General features: G+C 42.0%; 1 protein-coding gene across 1 annotated transcript in view; it reads right to left on the reverse strand.

Moving 5' to 3' along the window:
* CLCN1 (chloride voltage-gated channel 1) overlaps positions 1–23,244 on the reverse strand; it is a 79,413-nt gene that overhangs the window by 36,845 nt on the left and 19,324 nt on the right. The window contains exons 2-7 of the mRNA XM_060762664.2: positions 13,884–14,037; positions 12,533–12,664; positions 9,630–9,758; positions 8,517–8,650; positions 5,993–6,070; positions 443–521 (exon numbers count right to left, since the gene is read on the reverse strand). Of these exons, the coding sequence (XP_060618647.2) occupies positions 443–521; positions 5,993–6,070; positions 8,517–8,650; positions 9,630–9,758; positions 12,533–12,664; positions 13,884–14,037 (706 nt within the window). The remainder of the gene's footprint in view (positions 1–442; positions 522–5,992; positions 6,071–8,516; positions 8,651–9,629; positions 9,759–12,532; positions 12,665–13,883; positions 14,038–23,244) is intronic.

A 23,244-nucleotide genomic window follows, 5' to 3' on the forward strand; every position in this document is an offset into this window, starting at 1 on the left:
TGGAAGAAACAAGCTACACTCCAGGAACGTTCCCAAATTCCTATATTGAAAAAAAAAACCTGCTAAACTTCAATTGAACCTACCAAATACTCATATATAACTCAAGCTCATGTCTAAGTTTGTTATTATAGTTAACAGTGCGCAGCATCTCAAAAACTCAAAACTGGTTTTGCTCATCTGGTTCTAAGATGAAAAATGTACTGGAATAGCATGAGGAGAAATCTCAAAAGTTTTCACAGTAGTTTCAACACCACTTAAAGTAGAGGATGGGCTCACCACCAGTCATCCAACATCAAATGCATTTTTTAGGAAACTGTGAATGGCAAATGTCTAGACAAAGAATTTGGGGAGATGGAGACTAGAAGGATAGAGGCAGGGAAGGTAGGAGTTAAAGGTGTCATGCTTCCGATGAAAAGTTAGACAATAGCCAGTAGCCACTTGCCTCCAAGTGGTGTTCCAAAGCAGCAGCCAACCCCCACTGCACATCCCACAGTCAGGACATCTGTGTAATAATATGGCTGCTACTGGTGGAAGAGATATGTATGAGAGAGAGGAGAGAAAGAGAGGTAGACATACACACAGAACAAGACACAGAAACAGAGAAGAAAAGGAAGAGTGAGTGACAGAATTGGAAGGTAACAACATAGGATAGTTGATTCAGGTTATCTAAGCACACAAGTTATACCCACTGAACCATATTCTGTATGCCAGGAGGAGTTTCTGTCTCATTTGTCTCTTATGCATAAGCTTCACTACACTAACAGAAAATGATGTTAAGCAAAGCTGGCTTCATCATGCAAGCAGTCAGGCCCGTGTCTGAGTCTTCATAGATGCAGAATCCTTTCTAGATTCTAGGGCCTGGGTTTTCAAAAGTGAAGGAATATCAAATGGAAAGGGATAATCAGAGTCTATAGTTGGTGATTGTGAGGTTGAGTGTAGGTTTGCAAACAATTTCACATGTTATACTCTTCCAATAAGAAAATGTAAGAAATTGTGTAAGTATTTTATATGGATTTTAAAGTGTGATATTGCAGTGCATATATAAAGGACCTCATCACATGGGGGAAGGAGCTGGGAAAAGTGGAGGAGACCATTTTCTTTCATTCCCTACTGTCAAGGTTCTATGCCTTTCCATCTTCTGTGATGGTAATGGTTAACTGCTATCACACAGTCTTTGTCCACCTTTCCATGAATCTCTTGTTGGGAGTCCACAAGCACCCAACTTGTGAAAACAGAGGGCATTTCCAGACAGCACCAAAATCTGTGCCAAGGTGTGTTTGAATAATCCACTTCAGCATGAGTTCCTGTCCCCACTCCCCACACAAATCCCGGGATTTCAGGGGGGGGGGTGGCTACATGCCATCCTGAGAAAAATCGGGATAGCATGAAGCTACCCCAAGCCCCAAATGTAGCCCCTAAAATTTACTTACAAGGACCCTGGATGACATAAAGGTGCATCCAGACAGGCCCAAAAAGTGGGATCTGTCGTGGTTTTCCCCAGAGGCGGCCAAACGATGCAAGCACCGGAAGTGGCCTTGCATCATTTGACTTTATTTTGTCAGCACAGAGAAATGTAAAGCAGATTGCATGTGATGAGGTCCAGGCCGCTCTAAGTTCCCTTAGGGGTGAGAAGGGCGGCATATAAATGTCGTAAATAAATAAATAATTAATAAAGTGTTCCGGATTCATCTGTTTACAAGCTAGAGTTGGTATATAGGTTTACAGGCAGGAATCTCATATTCTTCTGAAGCAAGATAACATTCAAGCAGAGGTACTGTAATGTACAAAGTAGCTCTGAGACACTTGATAAAAAGCAACTGACTAAATGAACAATGTTATCAGGATATCAGAGCCAAACTATATGTTCAGAAAGAAGCCTGACTTTATGAGAATGTGCCACATGTAAAATTACACACTGAAAAATGCACATCTGGATGTAGCAAGCGAATAAGTATTCAGGTTAATGTGCTATTCATTTTTATACAGAAATAAACCCCACTCCTTTCCTACCAGGAAAGCAAAACACCAAGAACACTAAAGAAGACTTCTTCTCAATGTCATGCTAGTATCTATCTACAATCGGGGACTGGGTGGGTGACAATACTGACCCAGAAACATTTCCTTCTTATATCTGGGGGAAATGTTCTCTCATCCAAACCCATTTGAACTCTGAAACGATACCACACACCAAATGATAATTCTCAGCACAGAACCATGCGATATTTTACAATGTGGCTCTTATCAATTCTCAAACAAGTTGTTATGTATAGTATGAATCTATATATTTTTGTCTTTAAGAATCTTATATGGTAAGAAATCCTAAAGACATGGAGATGGTCTAAAACACGTGAAATCATGAAACATCATGTGGAAGGAATGCCACAATCATCTAATATATTGGGCCAGTGAAGATGAGCCGGATGTCACTTCCTGCTGCCCATGAAATATTATAATATTATAATGTAATGCAATATCATACTACTACTACTACTACTACTAATAATAATAATAGTAATAATATATTATATTATAATTATATAATTATATATTTATATTACACATAATATTACTGATAATATTACAATATTAGTTTGCCCTGATTCTGTCGTTCGTGGGGTTTGGAATGCTCTTTGATTGTAGGTGAACTGTGAATCCCAGTGACTACAAATCCCAAATGTCAAGGTCTATTTTCCCCAAACTCCATCTGTGTTCATATTTGGGCGTATTGAGTGTTTGTGCCAAGTTTGGACTAGATCATTCATTGTTTGAGTCCACAGAGCTCTCTGGATGTAGGTGAACTACAACTCCCAAACTCAAGGTCAATGTCCACCAAACCCTTCCAGTATTTTTTGTTGGTCATGGGAGTTCCGTGTGCCAAGTTTGGTTCAATTCTATCATTGATACAAGTTCAGAATGCTCTTGGATTGTAGGTGAACTATAAATCCCAGCAACTACAACTCCCAAATGACAAAATCATAATTTTTGAGTGATGGTCATTCCTTGTGTTGTGAGACATTTTGCTGCCAAATTTGGTGTGATTTCGTTCATTGGTTCTTTTGTTTTTAAGGTACTCATTATGCACAGAGCATTTTTATATCTATAGATGTATATATATCTTGTAAGCCACTCTGAGTCCCCTTCGAGGTGAGAAGGGTGGCATATAAATGTCGTACAAAATAAATAAATAAATAAATGAAATTTAGCCTCCTTGCATCACAGCTTCTTCCTATTTCCTACAGAATACCCTTTAGTATAACCCTGTCAGGTTATGTGAAAACGCATTGCAAGGCCATAAATGATGCCAGTGGCATAGAAATGTGGCTTTCATTCCAGAGTCCTTCTCAGCCTGGAGCGTAAATGCTGTATGTATGAACACAAGAATGCACTTGCCTCCAAGGGGAGCCCCGAAGCAACATCCAACTCCAACTGCGCAAGCTGCCACCAGGAGGTCCAGCTGCCTGTGTATGTTCTGGAACAGAAAGCCCAGCCGCATGCCAGGGTTAGAGGCAGCACAGCCACAAGGTTAGTCTCCTCTTCGTCCAAAGCAAAGCAAAAGCCAAAGGCAAGACCTGCCTGCTTTCACAACTACAGCACCCGAGCATTTGGGACAATGGATGGATCTGGTGTGAAACCATAACTTAGCCCCTTCCTGTGTGCCAATAACCTCTTATTGTTATACTAACCTTCATTGTAATCTGGCATTTTATTGATTGATTGATTGATTGATTAGATTTCTTACATACTTTATAAGACACTTTTTTTTTTGGCTTTTGTTACCAGGCACTGGTATGGTATTGTGCCGCTAGCCACAAAGCCAGCCATGGTTAGAAAGCACCCGTCTCTATAATTTCACAGCCAGTGTTAGAAGCAATTCAATTTTAATGTCACAGCCAGCTTCAAGTTATAGCAGTTTATAACATGTAGATTTTTATCTCTACTTTTAAAGTCACCCATCCACTTCTTGAGATTTGTTACCGATGCAGTTGTTCCGATAAAACTAATCATAGTTATTTACTCCTGCTCAATATTTATATGTAGCGGTTGGTTTCCTATGTTTGTATTGTTTGCCCCACTATTTGAAAAGGTTCACATTTCTCTCTCTCATAGGGCCCATCCAGGCAGACCCATAATACGGAATCTGTCTTAATTTTATAAGAGGCGTCGAAACAATGCCTCGGGTAAAACCAAATTAATTTGGAACACACAAGGTAATTTAACACCTGGTAAGATCTGGGTCTAAAGGAAAAATCCGAGTCTTGCCAAGTGTGGGCCCTGTGTGGATTGGGCCCGGGGACTACTTCAAGCAATCCCCAGGCCCAATCCACATAGCCATCTTGGTTTGTTGGGCTCCAGAATTTTGAAAAATTGAGAGGACACCCACCCCTCCCTCAATCCCCAAATGTTTCTCCTCATCCCCTCCCCTCCACCTGGTACATCATTTCATCATGCCAGAAGGGTGTGAAGAGGAACTTAATGGTGGTATGTTTTATTTACTTTTGGGGGGTACATTTGGGGTGCTTCAGAGTGGCTGGATGTAGCAACCCCCACCCCCACCCCGGGAACGCCCGGGGTTTTTGGAGGGCTTGTGGGGATGGAAAGTCATGGCAAAGCGAGTTTTTAAAACCCACTTGGGCATGGATTTCTCTTCTGTCTTGATGCACCCAGTAAGTTTAGTTACTGGCTGTATGATTTTTAAAACAAATGTCACTGGTAATTTTAGCTCCACCCTTTTTGTTTAGGCCTCACCCATGACTAGAGTGCAACACCCCCCCCCCCCCAAAAAAAAACTTCTCAGAAACAGAATTTGACCCTTAGGTTGAAATAATTTCACTGATATAAAAATAGCAATCAGCTGCAACAAGAATTCTGTGGCCTCATCTTCACTGCCATATAATATAGTTTTAGAATGCAGATGATCTACATTGGACTTGATTATATGGCAGTGGAGACTTATAAAATCCAGCTCAATGCAGTTCACTCTGCATTATATGAGTCCACACTGAGCATTGTCATCCAGTTCAAACTGCAGTATGCAGTATGTGTTTCAATGTAATTCTGAAAAACTGACATTCTAAAACCTGAACAGGTTAGGAAATGTAAGCAACAAGGTCAAAAGCAGCCAAGGGGGAAGCTGACTCACTGCTAGCTGCCGTGAACCATAATTTTGGCTGAGTCTACATGGGCTGACAACACAGGCTCACTCTGAGTAGATTCCTGATTGTCTTCACAATGTTCCGCCACATCCATTGAGTATTGCAGGTTATACCAGGTCAAAATGACTTTGTTCTGCTTCAAAAGCAGTCAGGCCCCATCTACACTGCCATATAGATGGTTTTAAACAGTGTATTTTAATATTGAGATAAATGTTTTTAATGTTTATGTATGCATATAATGAATTCTTGTCCCGGCACTGAATGTTTGCCGTTTATATCCTGTGCTCCGCCCTGAGTCCCCTTCGGGATGAGAAGGGCGGAATATAAATGTTTTAAATAAATAAATATACAATTCTCTGCTTTGAACTGGATTATATTAGTCTACACTGCCATATATTCCAGTTCAAAGTAGATAATTTGGATTTTATATGGCAGTGTAGATGAAACCTCAGGGGAGTGATCTAGAGTGTGCTTGAAACTCGAGAGTATCTCACAGCTTCAGGGTTGTGTGGACAGCTGGATCAGGTAGGATTTGAACAAGTCCACTGTTCACATGGGACATCACCACCACCAACTTTTCCCTGATCTCATCAGCAGAGGAAAAAGGGGGTGGATCATAGCTGTGTTGTTACCATCTCCGCGAAAAGCTAGACACATGAACAGAGGTAGCCACACAACCAGGAAGACGGTGAAGAAATCATTTCACCACTTACTGGCCAATTTTTATCTTCTAATATATGACTTTGTTCTGGCCTCTTCACCAAGAGTCTACATTCCTGATGCTCCCTTCCACCTCACAGTCTCTCTCACAAACCAGATGGAGCATGCAGAACACTTACCTCATATACACCACAAAAGATGGACATGAACTTGCTGAGAACAGCAGCACAGATGCTAGCAATGTGCACAAAGGGGCCCTGCAAAGAGAAAGAATGAAGGGGTGAAGAAGGAGATGAGAAGCAGCATTTAAATCTCTTGCATGTCCAAGTAGAAACAAATCAAGGCCCTAACCTTAACTGCTCCTCTGACCTGCTTTTCTCCCTTTCCAGGCTCATTGTCTTAAAAAGCCCTACAGAATCTTTGCCTAACTTTCTTTTTCTCAAGTAAACACCTGAATCCTGCCTTTGGGAAAATCCAACTGTAGTAAAGAAACCAGAAAATAAGAGTTTGGGGGGGGGGGAGCAATTGAGGTTAATATTAAGTCATCAAATACAGAAAGATGGATTAGGGTGCTTCCAGACAGCAGCAAATCACGGAAACAGCAGCAAATCGCGGGTTTTCATCAGGGGCAAAAAAATCCCAGGACTTCAGAAAAGGTCTACATACAGACCTGCTGGTCCTGGGATTTCTGTCTGTATTGTGCACAATTGCTGCTTAGAGGCTCCCAAAATGGCCATTGCAGGACATCCGTTTTTTGTGAAAGGAACTCAAGATGCGAAGATGTGAATCATTGTATAAGTTCCATTATATAAACTGCAGGGCCATCTGTGCAGACAGGGTGTTGTTCCTGGATTATACATGTCTGATCCTGATTGCTCTTATTGTGGAAAGGTGTACAGTATTGACCAGGGGGGCACAACTTTGTTCTGCCCAGAGAAAATGTGCCCTCCACACATTTCATGAAGTTTCTGGCACACAATCAAAGTTTTGGCTTTCTACTCAACTGTCACCATCTTTTTAGGAACTGATCAATCAGGAACAAATATCTAAAACCTGGGAACAAACCCAGATAAAAAATCTTATGATTTCCTAGTGCAGGGATATACAGACATTCGAAGATACAGATTTTCAACTCAGAACTGGGATGTTCCTGCACCTGAAAATCTCGTGTTTTTGCCATTTGTAGCATTGCTTCTCCATTTACAGAGAACAACATCTGGACACCCTCCTGTTTGCTGCGGAAGCTCCTGGGATAAAGGTACTGTTTGGACGGGCCCTTAGACTCCCACTTCCAGTCTTCATAATCTGACCTGCAATTTACTGGTCCTTTATCTAATATGCTCCTGATCATGGGCACCTTTGATGCTTACTGTCTGCTTTCTTAAGATTTCTCCTTCTGGCTTTGCCTTCTTTCCCATGATCAGTTAGAATTCTCCTTCCAGTCCTGCCTTCATTGGCTTCGCTGTTTCCATTGCCTTGATCCCATATCTACTCTTTCCTCAAGTATTATCATGCAACTAGTTTCTTCCCATCGCTCTGCTCTTTTGCCTATCCTTCTGCGAAATTACAGGGACAAGCAAACACTGTCACAATATGCATCACCACCAACAAATGCCTAGGATCTCCTTGCAGGTTGTTAAGGTAATCAAGGGACTACACTTAGGGGTTTTTAAAAAATCTGATTTAAACAAATTATAGTGAAAGCAGCAGAAGAAGCAATCCAGACATACTTTAAACCAGGCATGGGTAAACTTCGGCCCTCCAGGTATTTGGACTTTAACTCCCATGATTCCTAAAAGCCTACTGTCTATAAGGAATTGTGGGAGTTGGCATACAAAACACCTGGAGGGCCGAAATTTAGCCATGACTGCTTTAAACAGAAGAACATTTAAATCACTTTTCAGAGATGCGTATATTTGAGTAAATTTATTTGATCCGGGAGCTCTTTTCCGCACTACTGCCAAATACATTTTTAGAATTAGATTAATGCATGCCTGTGAGAGCCCTTCCTCCCTTGCTACTGGTCTTGGAGGGGATTACCGTTGTTCCTCCATATTCATGAATTATGTATCCTTTGATTCTGCCACTGAAGGCTTAAATCTTTAAAAACATATTCCCAAAAGCAAACCTAGATTTTTGCCATTTTATAGAAGGGACATCATTTCACTATCCAATGATATAAAACGATACTTGAATATTGGCTGATACTGATATTCATTGGTGTTTTGGAACCAAATCCCAGCAGATACCAAAGGAGCATTGTACTTTCAAGGGTGAAAATAACTTTAAAAATACTTTTTCAATTACTAGAACCCCAGATTTCCTCTTCACTCCAGCTGTTTGTTTTTTTTAATGCCAGGAGCGACTTGAGAAACTGCAAGCCGCTTCTGGTGTGAGAGAATTGGCTGTCTGCAAGGACATTGTCCAGGGGATGCGTGTCTGTTTTGATGTTTACCATCCTTGTGGGAGGTTTCTCTCATGTCCCCATATGGGGAGCTGGAGCTGATAGAGAGAATCTCCCCAGATTCGAACTTCCAACCTGTTGGTCTTCAGCTCCAGCTGCTACTGCAGCAGAAATTCTAGCTATGATCTTGTCAAGTTCCCCTGGATCCAGAGGCCCTGAAGGGCTTGGCCAGATCATGCTTCCCTGACCCCAGCTATTGCAGACTCTACTCTTTCCTTACTAATCCCCATGCAGCTCACCTCTTTCCCAACTGGTATCCCACTTCCAAGGCCAGCAGTGAGACTGACAACCTTGGCCACAAATGCCTTAGGTGTGAGGTATTCCTTGAGTACCACTCCTCTCATGATTGTTTTCAGCTCAGGGATTCCAGAGCCTGAATAAAGCAGAAAAATCACAGTGAGAAAACGAGTTATGAAAGACAAAAGAAAAACAACCAATAACAATCAACTTAGAAAAGTTACACATATGGCCCATATTAAGTTTGTGTTATTGAAATTCAGACTAGTTGCAGTCTTACAGTAGGCATGGACAGAGTTGCTCGAATAACTCATTGCTTGTAATAATTTCATTAAAATTACCTTTTTGAAGCGATATCAAAAGCTTTTTTAAAAAAATGGAAGTCCCTTTGCTCTTCCGAAGCTTTTTCTGCCATTTTTGTTACGACTCAGGAAGTGAGTCGGAAATTATTCAGCTTTCCCCCGCTTCTGGTCCCTAGCCTCGGATCAAGCCAGAAAAGCCAGTTTTAAACCAGAGAAGGAAGGAATTTTTTGGCTTCAGCTCAAGCCAGTTTTAAACCAGAGAAGGAAGGAATTTCCTCCACTTGCTTTTCCCCACTTCTGGAGTAAAACAACTACTTTCAAAGTAAAGACCACCCAATGAAAAAGAAAATAACACTTTCAAACCATTAATGAAAGGATTCGGAAGTGTCAGAAGTTTAGAAAGGTTTTGAAAAAAAAATTCTGTGAAAACCAGAACTGACTTTAGAATCGAACCACCAGTGCCCCCTACATCCGAAACGAGTTTGAACCTTTTTTTTTTTTTTTGGATCAACCAAGCCTATCATACATAGATAGTAAGCATCCTAAGTAAAGGGGGAAACTAAATTGTTCCTTGACTGTAACTACGGTATTCTCACCACAGACCCTCCCCGTAGGCTCCAAATGCCACTCAGGATGATCAATTCCCTTTGACTGTAATTTTGTTATTTCAAAAATAGAACTGAGTTATTAGCATGTGACTGCGTAAACCTGAGTTGGGGGGGGGGGGGCGGGGAGAGAAGAATCACCCTCTACTAGATCATTTGAAGTTAAGATAGAGGGGCAGGTCTAACTTCCCATCCCTTGCTTTCTCACCCACAGCCTGTGGAGAAACAAGTTGGCAGAAAAGTGCAGCAAAGAGGATGAGAATGAGGGGGTATGTGACCCAGGCCAGGAACTGCATAGGGATGCTTGGGTGAAGTTCTCGGTACATCCATTTGTAAGCTGCAGGAAGAAACAATGGCAAAGATCAGCAGACGTAGGACCTAAAATAATATCTTTAAATATATATATCACTAAGTTATTTCGCTGCATCTTGTTTTGGTTTCTTGTGTAAGCTGCCTTGGGTCCTACTGATATAGTGTATGAATTAAATAAATAAATGTATCCTATAGTGAGGGCCCCCTCGTGACGCAGCAGGTTAAACCACTGAGCTGCTGAACTTGCTGACCGAAAGGTTGGTGGTTTGAATCTGGGGAGCAGGGTGAGTTCCGACTGTTATCCCCAGCTTCTGCTATCCTAGCAGTTCAAAAAAATGCAAATGTGAGTACATCAATAGGTACTGCTTCTGCAGGAAGGTAATGGTGTCCCATGCAGTCATGCTGGCCACATGACCTTGGAGGTGTTTATGGACAACGGTGGCTCTTTGGCTTAGAAATGGAGATGAATACCATCCCCAGAGTTAGACATGACTAAACTTAATGTCAAGTGGAAGACTTTACCTTTCTATTTGAATGTTTAAAACTAGACGTAACATCAGGGGAAACCTTTACCTTTACTTTATCCTATAGTAAAAGATAACATGGACTCATCTCAGATCAATTTGGCACCAAATTTAGGATGGATGGCTCAAACTGGATGAGAAAAGGGAAAAGCAGGAACATTGTCTATGCCAGTGGTTCCCAAACAATGTTCCACAGAACATAGGGCCCTTCCACCCAGCCCTATATTCCAGAATATCAAGGCAGAAAATCCTACATTATGTCAGTGTGGATTCAAATAACCCAGTTCAAAGCAGATATTGTGGGATTTTCTGCCTTGATATTCTGGGGTATAGGGCTGTGTGGAAGGGCCCATAGGGGTTCCACAAAAAATCTTTAAAATCTTTTTTTTAAAACTTTTAAAAAGTTCTCACCAAGGTATGAAGATTTTACTGAAATTCAAGGTACCTCTGCTTTAAAATGAAAATGGAATCTCTTTATTTCCAAATCTACTCAACAGCCAGGCAATAGGAGTAGGTGAAAGAAGGAAGAACTTAGCAGGATCATAGTGCTTAGGGACAGAGTTGGGGTTCCATGGGAAAATCAAGGACAGAGTTAGGATTCTGTGGAGGGATTTTCTGAAGGGTTCCATGATCAAAAAAGTTTGGGAACCACTGGTCTAAGACTTTTTCTCATTCTACGAGACCAGGTCTGAGTCTATATGGACAAGAAAATCCAGACTCACCTCAAATCCACTGCTTGCTGTACCCACAATGTTTACTGGTTTGTGATGGGTATCACTGAGGTTTGAACTGACTTTGCCTTAGTTTTGGCAAAGTCAGGGAATCCTCTGGAGTATCCCAAGACTGCACAAAAGTCTGGACAGCTGGATCAAGTCCAGTAAGGTGTGATCAGCTGTCCAGTTAGATACTGCACCACTACTCTTCCCCTACATTGAATAGTGCAGGTGGAGGGGATGGTTTTTCTCTTGTCACCACCACAAATTGTCATGGAGCTCTGGCCATTTGGGCTGCCCAGTTGGTACCAGTATAGGGTCCCTGCATGACCAAGAAGAAGGAGAAGTGTTCATGAGTAAGGTGACACTCCAGCTGGCTGTATATCAACATGGCACAGCAGCAGGTTTGGCTGGACTGGCTCCAGATTTAGTCACTCGCCCCAAGTATAATGACAGGGAGTGGGGAAAGAGAAGGTTGATTCTTTCTCTTCATAATATTTTTCGACTGAAAACTCACCCATCTAGCTCTCCTGCATCCAGTGTTGGAAAAGATACAGAGCACCCAGGGACATCCCTCCCTCAATGCACCCATTCCACATACCCACACTTATGACCTCATCACACAAGGAAATTTCAGCATCCTAGGACACTTCTACCTTGGTTGAACCATGGAGTCCCACTCTGCCCAGCAATAATAATATAATAAATCTTTATTTGTATACCACTCTATCTCCCCAAGGAGTCTCAGGGCAGTTTCCAACATGGTAAAACATTGCACTTACTTACATACAGACATACCAAGCATTCATAAAAATCATTAAAAACAAAACAACATACTATATAATAGACGTACATATGTAAAAAGCACACAACATAGCCTCACTTCTGGTGGAGCTCTGTGGTTCAACTGGGGTAGGAACATCCTACAACACTGTGCCACCAACATGGTCCGATCTGTTGATTATAATACATTCATTCATTCATTCAACATGGGAGCCTCGCTGTGTTCCATTAGGCACAATGGGGCTACTGCGGGGGGAAGCCACATGGCAACACTTCCCCACATCTGATGTGGAAGCATGAGATGCCAGGGAGGTGGGGTGCAGGGTGCAGTGTGGCGGGATTACCCCGCTGCCCCCCCCCCCCAGCCCCAATTCACCACAGAAACTGGCAAAACAATCCAGAGGACATCAAACCCAAGATGTTTTTCAACAATGCACATTGGCCTTCTCCTACACAGGTACCTTGCCTGCAAATCAGCTGGTGTGTTGGAGAAGCTAATTCCTTGTCAAGGACCCTTGGGGCAACAGAGTCTTTGAAGGGTTCTCTTTTTTTGAAGGGCAGTTCTTCTCCTCTGCCTTGTCAAATGAACTGCCTTTGAGGACAAAAAATGGCTTTAAGGGTTTTTTTGCCCTAGTAGTTGGGTGCGTTGAGGAAGGTGCCTCCCAAGTCTTCTATGGGTTGACTGTGGCCCTCTAGGCTCCCACAGATGCCCTTCTCTGATTTTGGACAATAAAAGAGAATTATAAGAGACTCCTGCTCTAGTATGTGGGCCCACTTACCTTGCAAACTCTTTGCACTGGCATAATCCACTCCCCAGCTCACCAGTGCCATCACAAGCCCCAGGAGAACTAAGAATATCCAGTCTTCCCCTAGCTTTTTGGTTAAATATTTCTGGATGCTTTTAGCACAGGCTGTGGAGGAAAGAAATCTTTTAGACAATCGCATGAGTTAAAAGAAACTTTTTGAAAATGATCCAATCAAGATGTAGCATTTTTGTCATCTTTCTGTACTCAAATCTCTTTCTGCTAAAACAGCAGAGATCAATGTGTTCTTACAGTACTTTTCTTGACATTCCCCTAAGACAATGAATGCATGGTGAGAAATGACTAACCAAAACCATACAGCATAACTACATTATGCAAATATGGACACTCAAGTTCAATATAGAATATACACTCTATGTTGATAAAGAGAGCCAGCATGGTGTAGTGGTTTGAACCTTGGACCATGCATCCAGAGAGTAGGGTTTAAATCCCTGCTTGGCCAAGAGAACCCACTGAGTGATATTTGGCATGTCACACAGTCTCAGAGGAAGGCAAAGGCAAGCCTTCTGCAAAGAAATCTTGACAAGACAACCCTGTGAAATGACAAGAAGACACACAAACTAAGTATGACCTCCATAACTGTGGGTAATATTTTTTCAGATTTTGCATGGCTCCATGAAACTACCAATAATAATGACCCTATTGACATGAAGGACTTCTAGCCCCAATATAACATGGAGTCATGCTGGAGGATCCAGAGCTGCCTTATATTTCTTAAGAAGGAGCTGGTGCGGGGGCGCATTTGGAGATGTGAAACATGGAACATTTCCTCCTGTGAAAGTTTTATGTACTTGGGTTTGCTTGTTTCTATGCAAAGTCCCTCAATAGGCAAAGTAGTAGGAGGAAACCACAAAATAAAAACTAAGACATATAGACTTTAATTGTTCTAGCTATTTCATGGTAGTAGCCCCCGGTGGCGCAGTGGGTTAAACCCTTGTGGCAGCAGGACTGAAGACCAACAGGTCACAGGTTCGAATCCAGGGAAAGCATGGATGAGCTCCCTCTGTCAGCTCCAGCTCCCCATGCAGAGACATGAGAGAAACCTTCCACAAGGATGGTAAAACATCAAAACATCCAGGTGTTCCCTGGTCAACGTCCTTGCAGGTGGCCAATTCTCTCACACCTGAAGCAACTTGCAGTTTCTCAAGTCACTTCTGACATGAAAAAACAAATCTCATGGTGTCATTTGATTCCACTGATAGCCACCATATATAATTAACTGTGTCTATCTTTACATGTCTTTTACTTGTATATCAGCCCTCTCTTAACAGTCAGAAAAGCCTATGTGAACAGCAGGCTAACCTACCATGGCATTTGGAGTGGCGTTCTTCTTTGATTTCAGCCTGACTGCTCCGCTTCAGGGGCCCTTGGCCATTGCGTTGGGGTGTCTTCTCACTCAGGAGTTCAGAGGCTTCCTTTGGAGAAAAACTGGGGAGCTGCTCCGTGTACTGGCCATAGAGCTGGGAACACAGATATAGGCATATAATAATAATAATAATAATAATAATAATAATAACAACAGTACAAGCCAGTCAAGGTGGTCCCAGTGATGATCGGCACACTGGGTGTAGTGCCTAAAGACCTTGGCCTGCACTTAAAGGCAATCAGCGCTGACAAAATTACCATCTGCCAGGTGCAGAAGGCCACCTTACTGGGATCTGCACACAGGGCCATAGCCAGAAAAAAAACATTCAACATACACACCCTCAACTTGGTTGCTTCACTACATTGGCTATTGCTGCAAGTAATGACAGTGGGCATAAATTGTCAATATTTGCCTGAGATAGTGCTTGCAGTTCTGGAGGGACTCTTAATTTTTTGCATCCCATAGATTTAGCATGGGGATTTGGTTAACCAGTTAAAATTCATGAGTAAACCAGGTTTTTTAAAAAAATCTGAAACATTTCGGGGGGTGTTGAACCCCTAACCCCCCCCCCCCTCGCTACAGGCCTGTCTGCACACATTATTCGCCAATACATCACCCAGTCCTAGATACTTGGGAAGTGTCTGACGTGTGATCCAATACAACAGCCAGTAGAGTGTCTGCTGTGGACTCATCTTGTTGTGTTTCAAATAATAATAATAATAATAATAATAATGCTTTATTTATATATCCTTAATTCACATCTGTATTAATAATATGCAGCTGGAATTCAGACATAGATCCTAGTCCTGTGTCTTCTAACAGTTGGTGGTTATAAATATTTAAATAAAATTATCAAAATAAATCTTAGCCATAACAAGGCTGCATCTACACCTATTCAAATTATCCAGATTTTCATGGATATATTATGATAGCATCCCGGAGCCCTTTTCAAGACCAGACAGGAGGCTTCACCAACAGCACTTTGAGACCATTGCCACTGTTTCACCAAACAAAAGTAACTCCTTGGCAGAGCCTTGTGGGCAACACTGAGGTCACAACAGGATCGACAGCAAGGCTCTGACTTGGAGCTGTGTCTAGCTGGCGGCATAGCTTTAGGTCTGTCTGATATGTAGGCATTGGATTGGATGGGATCCAACCCTATCCAGCTGTCTTCACCTCAATAGCACCAGGATTACTCCAGAGTTTTCTGGAAGTAAATTGTGATTCCCTTGGTGCTGGATTAATGGTTGGAAGCAGTACTTTTGCTGCAAAACCTGCCATATGTAAATTAGCTGTCAGAATTTAAAGACCTATTCAGATGGCCCTTTGTAAAGCAGAGGACAGCGGGAGAAATTGTGGAGCAGCACGGAGAACCCGTCCAGCTTGGGTTCCCTACCAGCAAGGTCCATACTCTGCCGTTCCACGATATTTCCCCACTGTCCCATTTCCTCTTTGGTTCATCTGCCATTTTTGGCAGAGGAGTCGTGTACACTTGACTCCTCTGGGCCCAGCAGCGCAGAGAAGTGGGGAGAAGATATTTCTCTGCCTTCATCTGATGAGGTCCTAAGCACAACTTAAGACCTATCTCTTCTAGCGGGTGTCCCCAGTCAATTTTTGACTATGAATTTTAAACTCATGTCTTATGTTTATTGTATTTTAATCTTTGTTCTGTGCATTTCAACAAATGTATTTCATAGAAATCCAATTTAATATACCATATGTGTTTTACATAATGTTTTATAATTATGTGTTTTTAACTGTGTTCTTCCCCGCTGCGTGTCTCTGCAGAAAGAGGTAGTTTAATGTATTCATAGAATCACAGAATCAAAGAGTTGGAAGAGACCTCATGGGCCATCCAGTCCAACCCCCTGCCAAGAAGCAGGAATATTGCATTCAAATCACCCCTGACAAATGGCCATCCAGCCTCTGCTTAAAAGCTTCCAAAGAAGGAGCCTCCACCACACTCCGGGGCAGAGAATTCCACTGCTGAACAGCTCTCACAGTCAGGAAGTTCTTCCTAATGTTCAGATGGAATCTCCTCTCTTGTAGTTTGAAGCCATTGTTCCGCGTCCTAGTCTCCAAGGAAGCAGAAAACAAGCTTGCTCCCTCCTCCCTGTGGCTTCCTCTCACATATTTATACATGGCTATCATATCTCCTCTCAGCCTTCTCTTCTTCAGGCTAAACATGCCCAGTTCCCTAAGCCGCTCCTCATAGGGCTTGTTCTCCAGACCCTTGATCATTTTAGTCGCCCTCCTCTGGACACATTCCAGCTTGTCAATATCTCTCTTGAATTGTGGTGCCCAGAATTGGACACAATATTCCAGATGTGGTCCAACCAAAGCAGAATAAAGGGGTAGCATTACTTCCTTAGATCTAGACACTATGCTCCTATTGATTCAGGCCAAAATCCCATTGGCTTTTTTTGCCTCCACATCACATTGTTGGCTCATGTTTAACTTGTTGTCCACGAGGACTCCAAGATCTTTTTCACACGTACTGCTCTCGAGCCAGGCATCACCCATTCTGTATCTTTGCATTTCATTTTTTCTGGCAAAGTGGAGTATCTTGCATTTGTCACTGTTGAACTTCATTTTGTTAGTTTTGGCCCATCTCTCTAATATGTCAAGATCGTTTTGAATTCTGCTCCTGTCCTCTGGACTATTGGCTATCCCTCCCAATTTGGTGTCGTCTGCAAACTTGATGATCATGCCTTCTAGCCCTTCATCTAAGTCATTAATAAAGATGTTGAACAGGACCGGGCCCAGGACGGAACCCTGCGGAACTCCGCTCGTCACTTCTTTCCAAGATGAAGAGGAAGCATTAGTGAGCACTCTCTGTGTTCGTCCACTTAACCAATTACAGATCCACCTCACCGTAGTTTTGCCTAGCCCACATTGGACTAGTTTCCTTGCCAGAAGGTCATGGGGGACCTTGTCGAAGGCCTTACTGAAATCCAGGTACGCTACATCCACGGCATTCCCCGCATCTACCCAGCTTGTAGCTCTATCGAAGAAAGAGATCAGATTAGTCTGGCATGACTTGTTTTTGATAAATCCATGTTGACTATTAGCGATGACTGCATTTGTTTCTAAGTGTTTGCAGACCGCTTCCTTAACAATCTTTTCCAGAATCTTGCCCGGTATCGACGTGAGGCTGACCGGACGGTAGTTGTTTGGGTCGTCCTTTTTTCCCTTCTTGAAGATTGGGACCACATTGGCCCTCCTCCAATCTGCTGGAACTTCTCCCGTTCTCCAAGAACTCTCAAAGATGATTGCCAATGGTTCCGAAATGACTATTCATCATTTCAGCTTCATTGTTGTGGCCAAATTTACAAAAGAAAAGATTTACTGTACTACAAATAACAGGCTGCCGTCATCTGCAAGCAAGGTACATAGATACATTTCAGACAAATGTGAAATTTTTTTTTCTTGTATTGTCGAAGGCTTTCATGGCTGAAATCACTAGGTTTTACTAGGTTCTTGTGGGTTTTTTCGGGCTATAGGGCCATGTTCTAGACGCATTTCTCCTGACGTTTCGCCTGCATCTATGGCAAGCATCCTCAGAGGTAGTGAGGTCTGTTGGAATTAAACCCATTGTCCTAATTCCAACAGACCTCACTACCTCTGAGGATGCTTGCCATAGATGCAGGCGAAACGTCAGGAGAAATGCGTCTAGAACATGGCTCTATAGCCCGAAAAAACCCACAAGAACCTTGTAAAACTTTCTTGCATTTTACATATGCATGCATAACCTGAACTATATGGCCTGATGTATACAGTTATTGGGGTTTTAGCCTCTTTCTTTTTTAGTCTCAAGAGGGAAAGAGCAATACAATATCGTGCAACTAGATTGTAAGAGTGCAAACTATGACCGTAACTATTCAGCCTCCTCCCAGCCTTCTAACAACTAGTAGGTGGTCTGACAAATCAAATTGCAACAAAGTTTTTTGAAGTAGAGATTAACCAGATGAAGATTTTATTTACTTCCAGATGAGGATTTTATTATGCCACTGCCTTGGCTTTTTACTGACTTTTATGGCTGTGATACCTTACAACAATTCACAGATGAAAATTGGGATATATATGACCAAGCAGCATTATAATTCAGATGGCTAAAAGTATTAATGGAAATGAACTCACAAACTATGTGAGACTGCAGCAGTTTGCTTTTGCCTGAACCTACTGGGAAAAGAATGATTCCACCTCCTCTTTAATCCTCTTGCTGAATTTGTTGAATGCAAACTACTTCTGCACTTTTACTCAGTTTGCATCAATGTAGGTAAGAGGAAGACAAAGGGGGAAATTGGGATGAAGAGAGAATGCTGACCATCCAGGAATGTGATCCATGTTTCCATGAGGTTGCTCTTGCCTTAGGAGAGTAATCAGAAAGGGCCGGAGGTATAGCACAACTGGTATATCACCAGCAGCTATAAGACCTATCAACTGAAAGGTTGCAAGTTTGAAGCCTCGGATCAGCGTGAGCTGCCAACTGTCAGCCCTACTCACTGTTTACCTAAGCAGTTCAAAAACAGCTTTAGCTGTAATGAGAGAAATTAGGTACCGCTAAAAGTGGGGGGGGGGGGGTTATGACGCCCTAAAGAAAGATCAGAAAATGCTGGGCGACCAAAAGAAAGGAGGAAGTCCTGATGGCTCTTTGTCATAGAGAATGGAGTGACAGCACCCCCTGTGGCTGGACTCGAGCCCAACCTTCCATGGCACCAAAACAGCTGGACACTGAGTCGAAACAACACACCTCCTTTCTGTTCTGTCTGTCTGTCTGTATATTGTCTATACAAAGCAGCACTGAATGTTTGCTGTGTTTGTGTACTGTAATCCGCCCTGAGTCCCCATTGGGGTGAGAAGGGTGGAATATAAATATATTATTATTAATAATAATAATAATTTAAAAAACTCTGGAAGAGTAGAAGTGAGTTCCTTCAATGTCCCTTAAATATATGTTTTACTCCTTTCTGGTTGCTCACCCAAAGCAAGAGCATCCTCATGGAAACAAGGAGCACGTTCTTGGATGTGTGAGGATTTCATGTGAACTAAGAAAATGACCAAGACTCCAGGAAGCAATCACAGTTGAAGTATGAGGCTGAAGGCTGGTATTCAGGCCTGGTGCAAGCAGAACTGACCCACTGCTTCCACTCTGGTGAGTGAGCACTCCTAAAATAGTGATGCCTTAGTTCTAGGAGGTTGGCAGAGCTTTTTCTCAATGTAGTTCTGAAAACTGCTATGTCATTAAGGATGATATGTAAAGAAAAACTTACGATGAATTTGTTGACAGGAGAAGAAATAGGTCAACTGGAAGCATTGTTATTGCTCCAAAGAGTCAGTCTGATATGTTGGGTTTTTTTTTTTACTCTAGTCTACAGAAAGGCTAATTTGTGATATATTGTTGTTTTAATTGTTTTTAATTGTTGACCATTTAATTGCTGGTTTTATATGTTATTGTATTTGTGTAGGCACCAAGATGTGCCTTTTTGTAAGCCGCCCTGAGTCCCCCCTCGGGGGTTGAGAAAGGCGGGATAGAAGTATACGAAATAAATAATAATAATAAATAAATAATTTCCCCTGGATTCACACAGCCATCTCAGTTTTTCAGGCTCCAAAGATCTTCCTCCTCAGCACCCCCCCCCCCCCGCCCCCCATGTCATTTCTTCATGCTAGAAGGGCACAAGGAGGAACATTATAGTGACCAGGTAAAGTTTTTTTTTTATTTTTAGGGATACATTTGGGGAGCTTCTGGGTGGCTGTGTGCCATCCCAATGTAATCAGGATGGCATGCAACCACCCTCACCACCCACCACCCCCTGGGAAAGCCCAGGTTCTTTGGGGGGAGTGGGGGTGGGAGTCTGTGCCAAGCGGGTTTTAAAATGTATCCCTAAAAATAAACAAAACGTCACCTGGTCACTATAATGTTCTTCCTTGTGTCCTACTAGCATGAAGAAATGACATGGTAGGAGACCAGATAAAGTTTTTATTTTTATTTTTAGGGATATATTTGGGGAGCTTCTGGGTGGCTGTGTGCCATCCCAATTGTAATCAGGATGGCATGCAACCACCTCCACCACCCACCACCCCCTGGGAAAGCCCAGGTTCTTTTGGGGGAGTGGGGATGGGAGTCTGTGCCAAGCGGGTTTTAAAATCCCACTTTGGAATGAATTTTGGGCCCATGCGAAGGGTCCTTTGTTATAGAACACATAGTAGTTGACTTTACTCTGGTAGATAGCCTCTACTTTAAGTCAGATTGGCATGAGTAGTCCAGGTCTTTTTTCTCTCTCATTAGCTTGACACTGGTTCATACTACGTAATATTTCACTTAGATCACCTTCAGCACAATGTTGGAACTCGGGAGGGGAATATGGTTCTTTGCTGGATTCATTCATTCTCTGTTTCCAGAGCTTTTGTTCTTTCTTCCTCTATAACATGGAAAGTTAAACACTCTGCTAGATTAATTTACTCAAGAGCCTCAAAAAACAAACAAACAAACAAACAAAATCTAAGGGTTGGATAATTATTAAGCATGCATTCATCCATCCTACTGACGTTACTTATGGAGGCCTTGTTTAGCCTCTGAATGTTGCTATTTTGGGAGAGTCTATCACTACAATCAGCTTTTTAAAGAAAGATGTTGTCATGTGCTATACTGCATTTCCATTAAAGTGTTGAGGTGGAAAAGCAAATGCAGGAATCACTTCTTTCATTTGCTGTAGAACTCTAGCTTTGTTTCTATTATAGTACCTGTCAGTTGTAAAATAACATCATACCCTTAATCTGGATACAGTTACATACACACACTTCAATACAAAACAATCCTCACGAGTCCAGGACTAACTAAGGCCCTTTCTACATTGCCATATAAAATCCAGATTATCTGCTTTGAACTGAATTATATGGCTGTGAAGACTCATATAATCCAGTTCAAAGCAAATAATGTGGATTATCTGGTTTGATAACCTGGATGTAGAAAGGTGTAGAAAGGGCCTAAGTTTATTTCTGGATATGTATATCTCTCAGTACATTTCCATTTTACTATGATTTCCCCCCCCCCCATTGGGGGGGGGGTAAAGATTAGGGGGAGGGGTAAACAAAGCTACTTTGTAGAATTTGTCTCATTTTGGTACATAAATACTGTTTGCTATATGTACTGATTTTTGGAATATAATATTTTTTTATGTTTACAATAGACCTTCTGGTTTCATGTTTAATATTGATACTTCCTAACATTTGTCCATGTTTTAAAGTGCTTGGAAAAATAGGATTTAAAAATGAAATCAGCAATAATTGACAATAAATTTAAAATATTAATTTTAAAGAAAATGTTAAAATAATAGCATCATTTATTATGTCTCATTACCATTTTTGTCAGACAGTCTATGTGCTGTGATGGAGCTGAACCAGGGAGCTTTAAATCTCTGTCTGAGGCCAAACTAGAGCTATGCAAGAAACATAACTACAGTTTTCCTTGGGTTGTTGTTGTTTATTCGTTCAGTCACTTCTGACTCTTCGTGACTTCATAGACCAGCCCACACCAGAGCTCCCTCTCGGCCATCACCATCACCATCCCCAGCTCCTTCAAGGTCAAGCCAGTCACTTCAAGGATACTATCCATCCATCTAGCCTTTGGGTGGGCCCCTCTTCCTTTTTCCTTCCATTTTCCCCAGCATCATTGTCTTCTCCAAACTTTCCTGTCTTCTCATTATGTGGCCAAAATACGTCATCTTTGCCTCTAATATGAGCAGTCGGTCATTATTTCCTGGAGTATTTATTTCCGTGGGTATGAATGTATTTTTTACTGAATAGTAGTACTGAAATCACAGCAAAAGATCAACAGTGAAAGAAGGGCAGGTTGTTTTTTCCCCTTGTTACTGTGACCCATTACAAATTGCCTTGAAATACAGACACACCCATCACCGTGATCACCGAGGATTCTGGGAGCTGTGATTCGTAAAAGTTAATTTCTCACATCCTGTAAGGCAAGGGATTTCTGTACATTCTCTCCCCCCCCCCCCCAAAAAAAAAAGGAACACACAGTTAGTGACTTGGGGTTGACAAATGGAAAGAGAGGAAAGGATTAAGCTGTTCCTCTCCTATATCTCCATCTGATGGGACTGCAATACTTCTACAGCTGCTTCTCATTGTTTAAAAATACTGGGAGGTTGTACAGCTGTCTCAAGAATCAACTAGGCTGGCTTTCAGCCACAATCTTCTCTGGGTGACTTTGGGCCAGCTACAGTCTTCTTGCCAATCTGCCTTGGGGCTGTTTTAAGGAGAAAGCATAATGTATACCATTTTGAGCTTTTCAGAAGCAAGATGGCTGATTTAAATTTATTTATTTATTTATTTATTTATTTATTCAAACATTTGTACCCTGTCCTTATTAACCCCTGAGAGGGGACTCAGGGTGGATTACAATGGCAACAATTTGATGCCAACACATACAAAAACACAATACAACATGACATAACAAAATAGATAAAAACATTAGGTTAAAATCCATTTAAAACATTGCTATAAACCAGTATTTTTAAATTTGATAACTATACAATTTTTAAGCATTCCAGCAGACGATTGTGTAATTTGGCATTATCTTACTATCTTTTTCTGCCTCCACATACTTATTTGACCATTTTGCATAAACTGGCACTCATACTGGACAGATTCAGTTCAATCCACCTAGAATATCACAGTTAATTCCAAATTTGGGGGGCAAGGTACTCCCCAGATATTTGGTTCCATCACCAACTAGCATGCATGAATAAACACATCTTGACCACAAGGGTTCTAACAGTTGCCATATTACACTGACAGATGAAGCCGGTTCAATTTGATATCTCACTGTATTATATGTCAGAACATAGCTATTACCTGATTGGTGAGAAGAAGGGGGGCAATCTCCCCTCCTTCTTGCTGGTGGCATGAACACCATATTCAGACATCAACAGAGGCACCCATAATGGCCAAGAGGTTGGACAGAGCTCTATGGTCAGCTCGGAGCAACAGTGCAAGCAATATCAACATCCCGTTACCAGGAGCTGTTCAGAGGAGGGAAAGTGGCAGTGTCCAATTGATCAGTTGTTGTTGTTTATTCATTCAGTCAGTCGCTTCTGACTCTTTGTGCCCTCATGGACCAGCCCATGCCAAAGCTCCCTGTTGGCCGTCACCACCCCCAGCTCCTTCAAGGTCAAGTCAGTCACTTCAAGGATGCCATCCATCCATCTTGTTCTTGATCGGCCCTTCTTCCTTTTTCCTTCCATTTCCCCCAGCATAATTGTCTTCTCCAAGCTTTCCTGTC

The sequence above is a fragment of the Anolis sagrei genome, chromosome 2 (assembly GCF_037176765.1).
Source record: "Anolis sagrei isolate rAnoSag1 chromosome 2, rAnoSag1.mat, whole genome shotgun sequence".
Classification (NCBI taxonomy): domain Eukaryota; kingdom Metazoa; phylum Chordata; class Lepidosauria; order Squamata; family Dactyloidae; genus Anolis; species Anolis sagrei.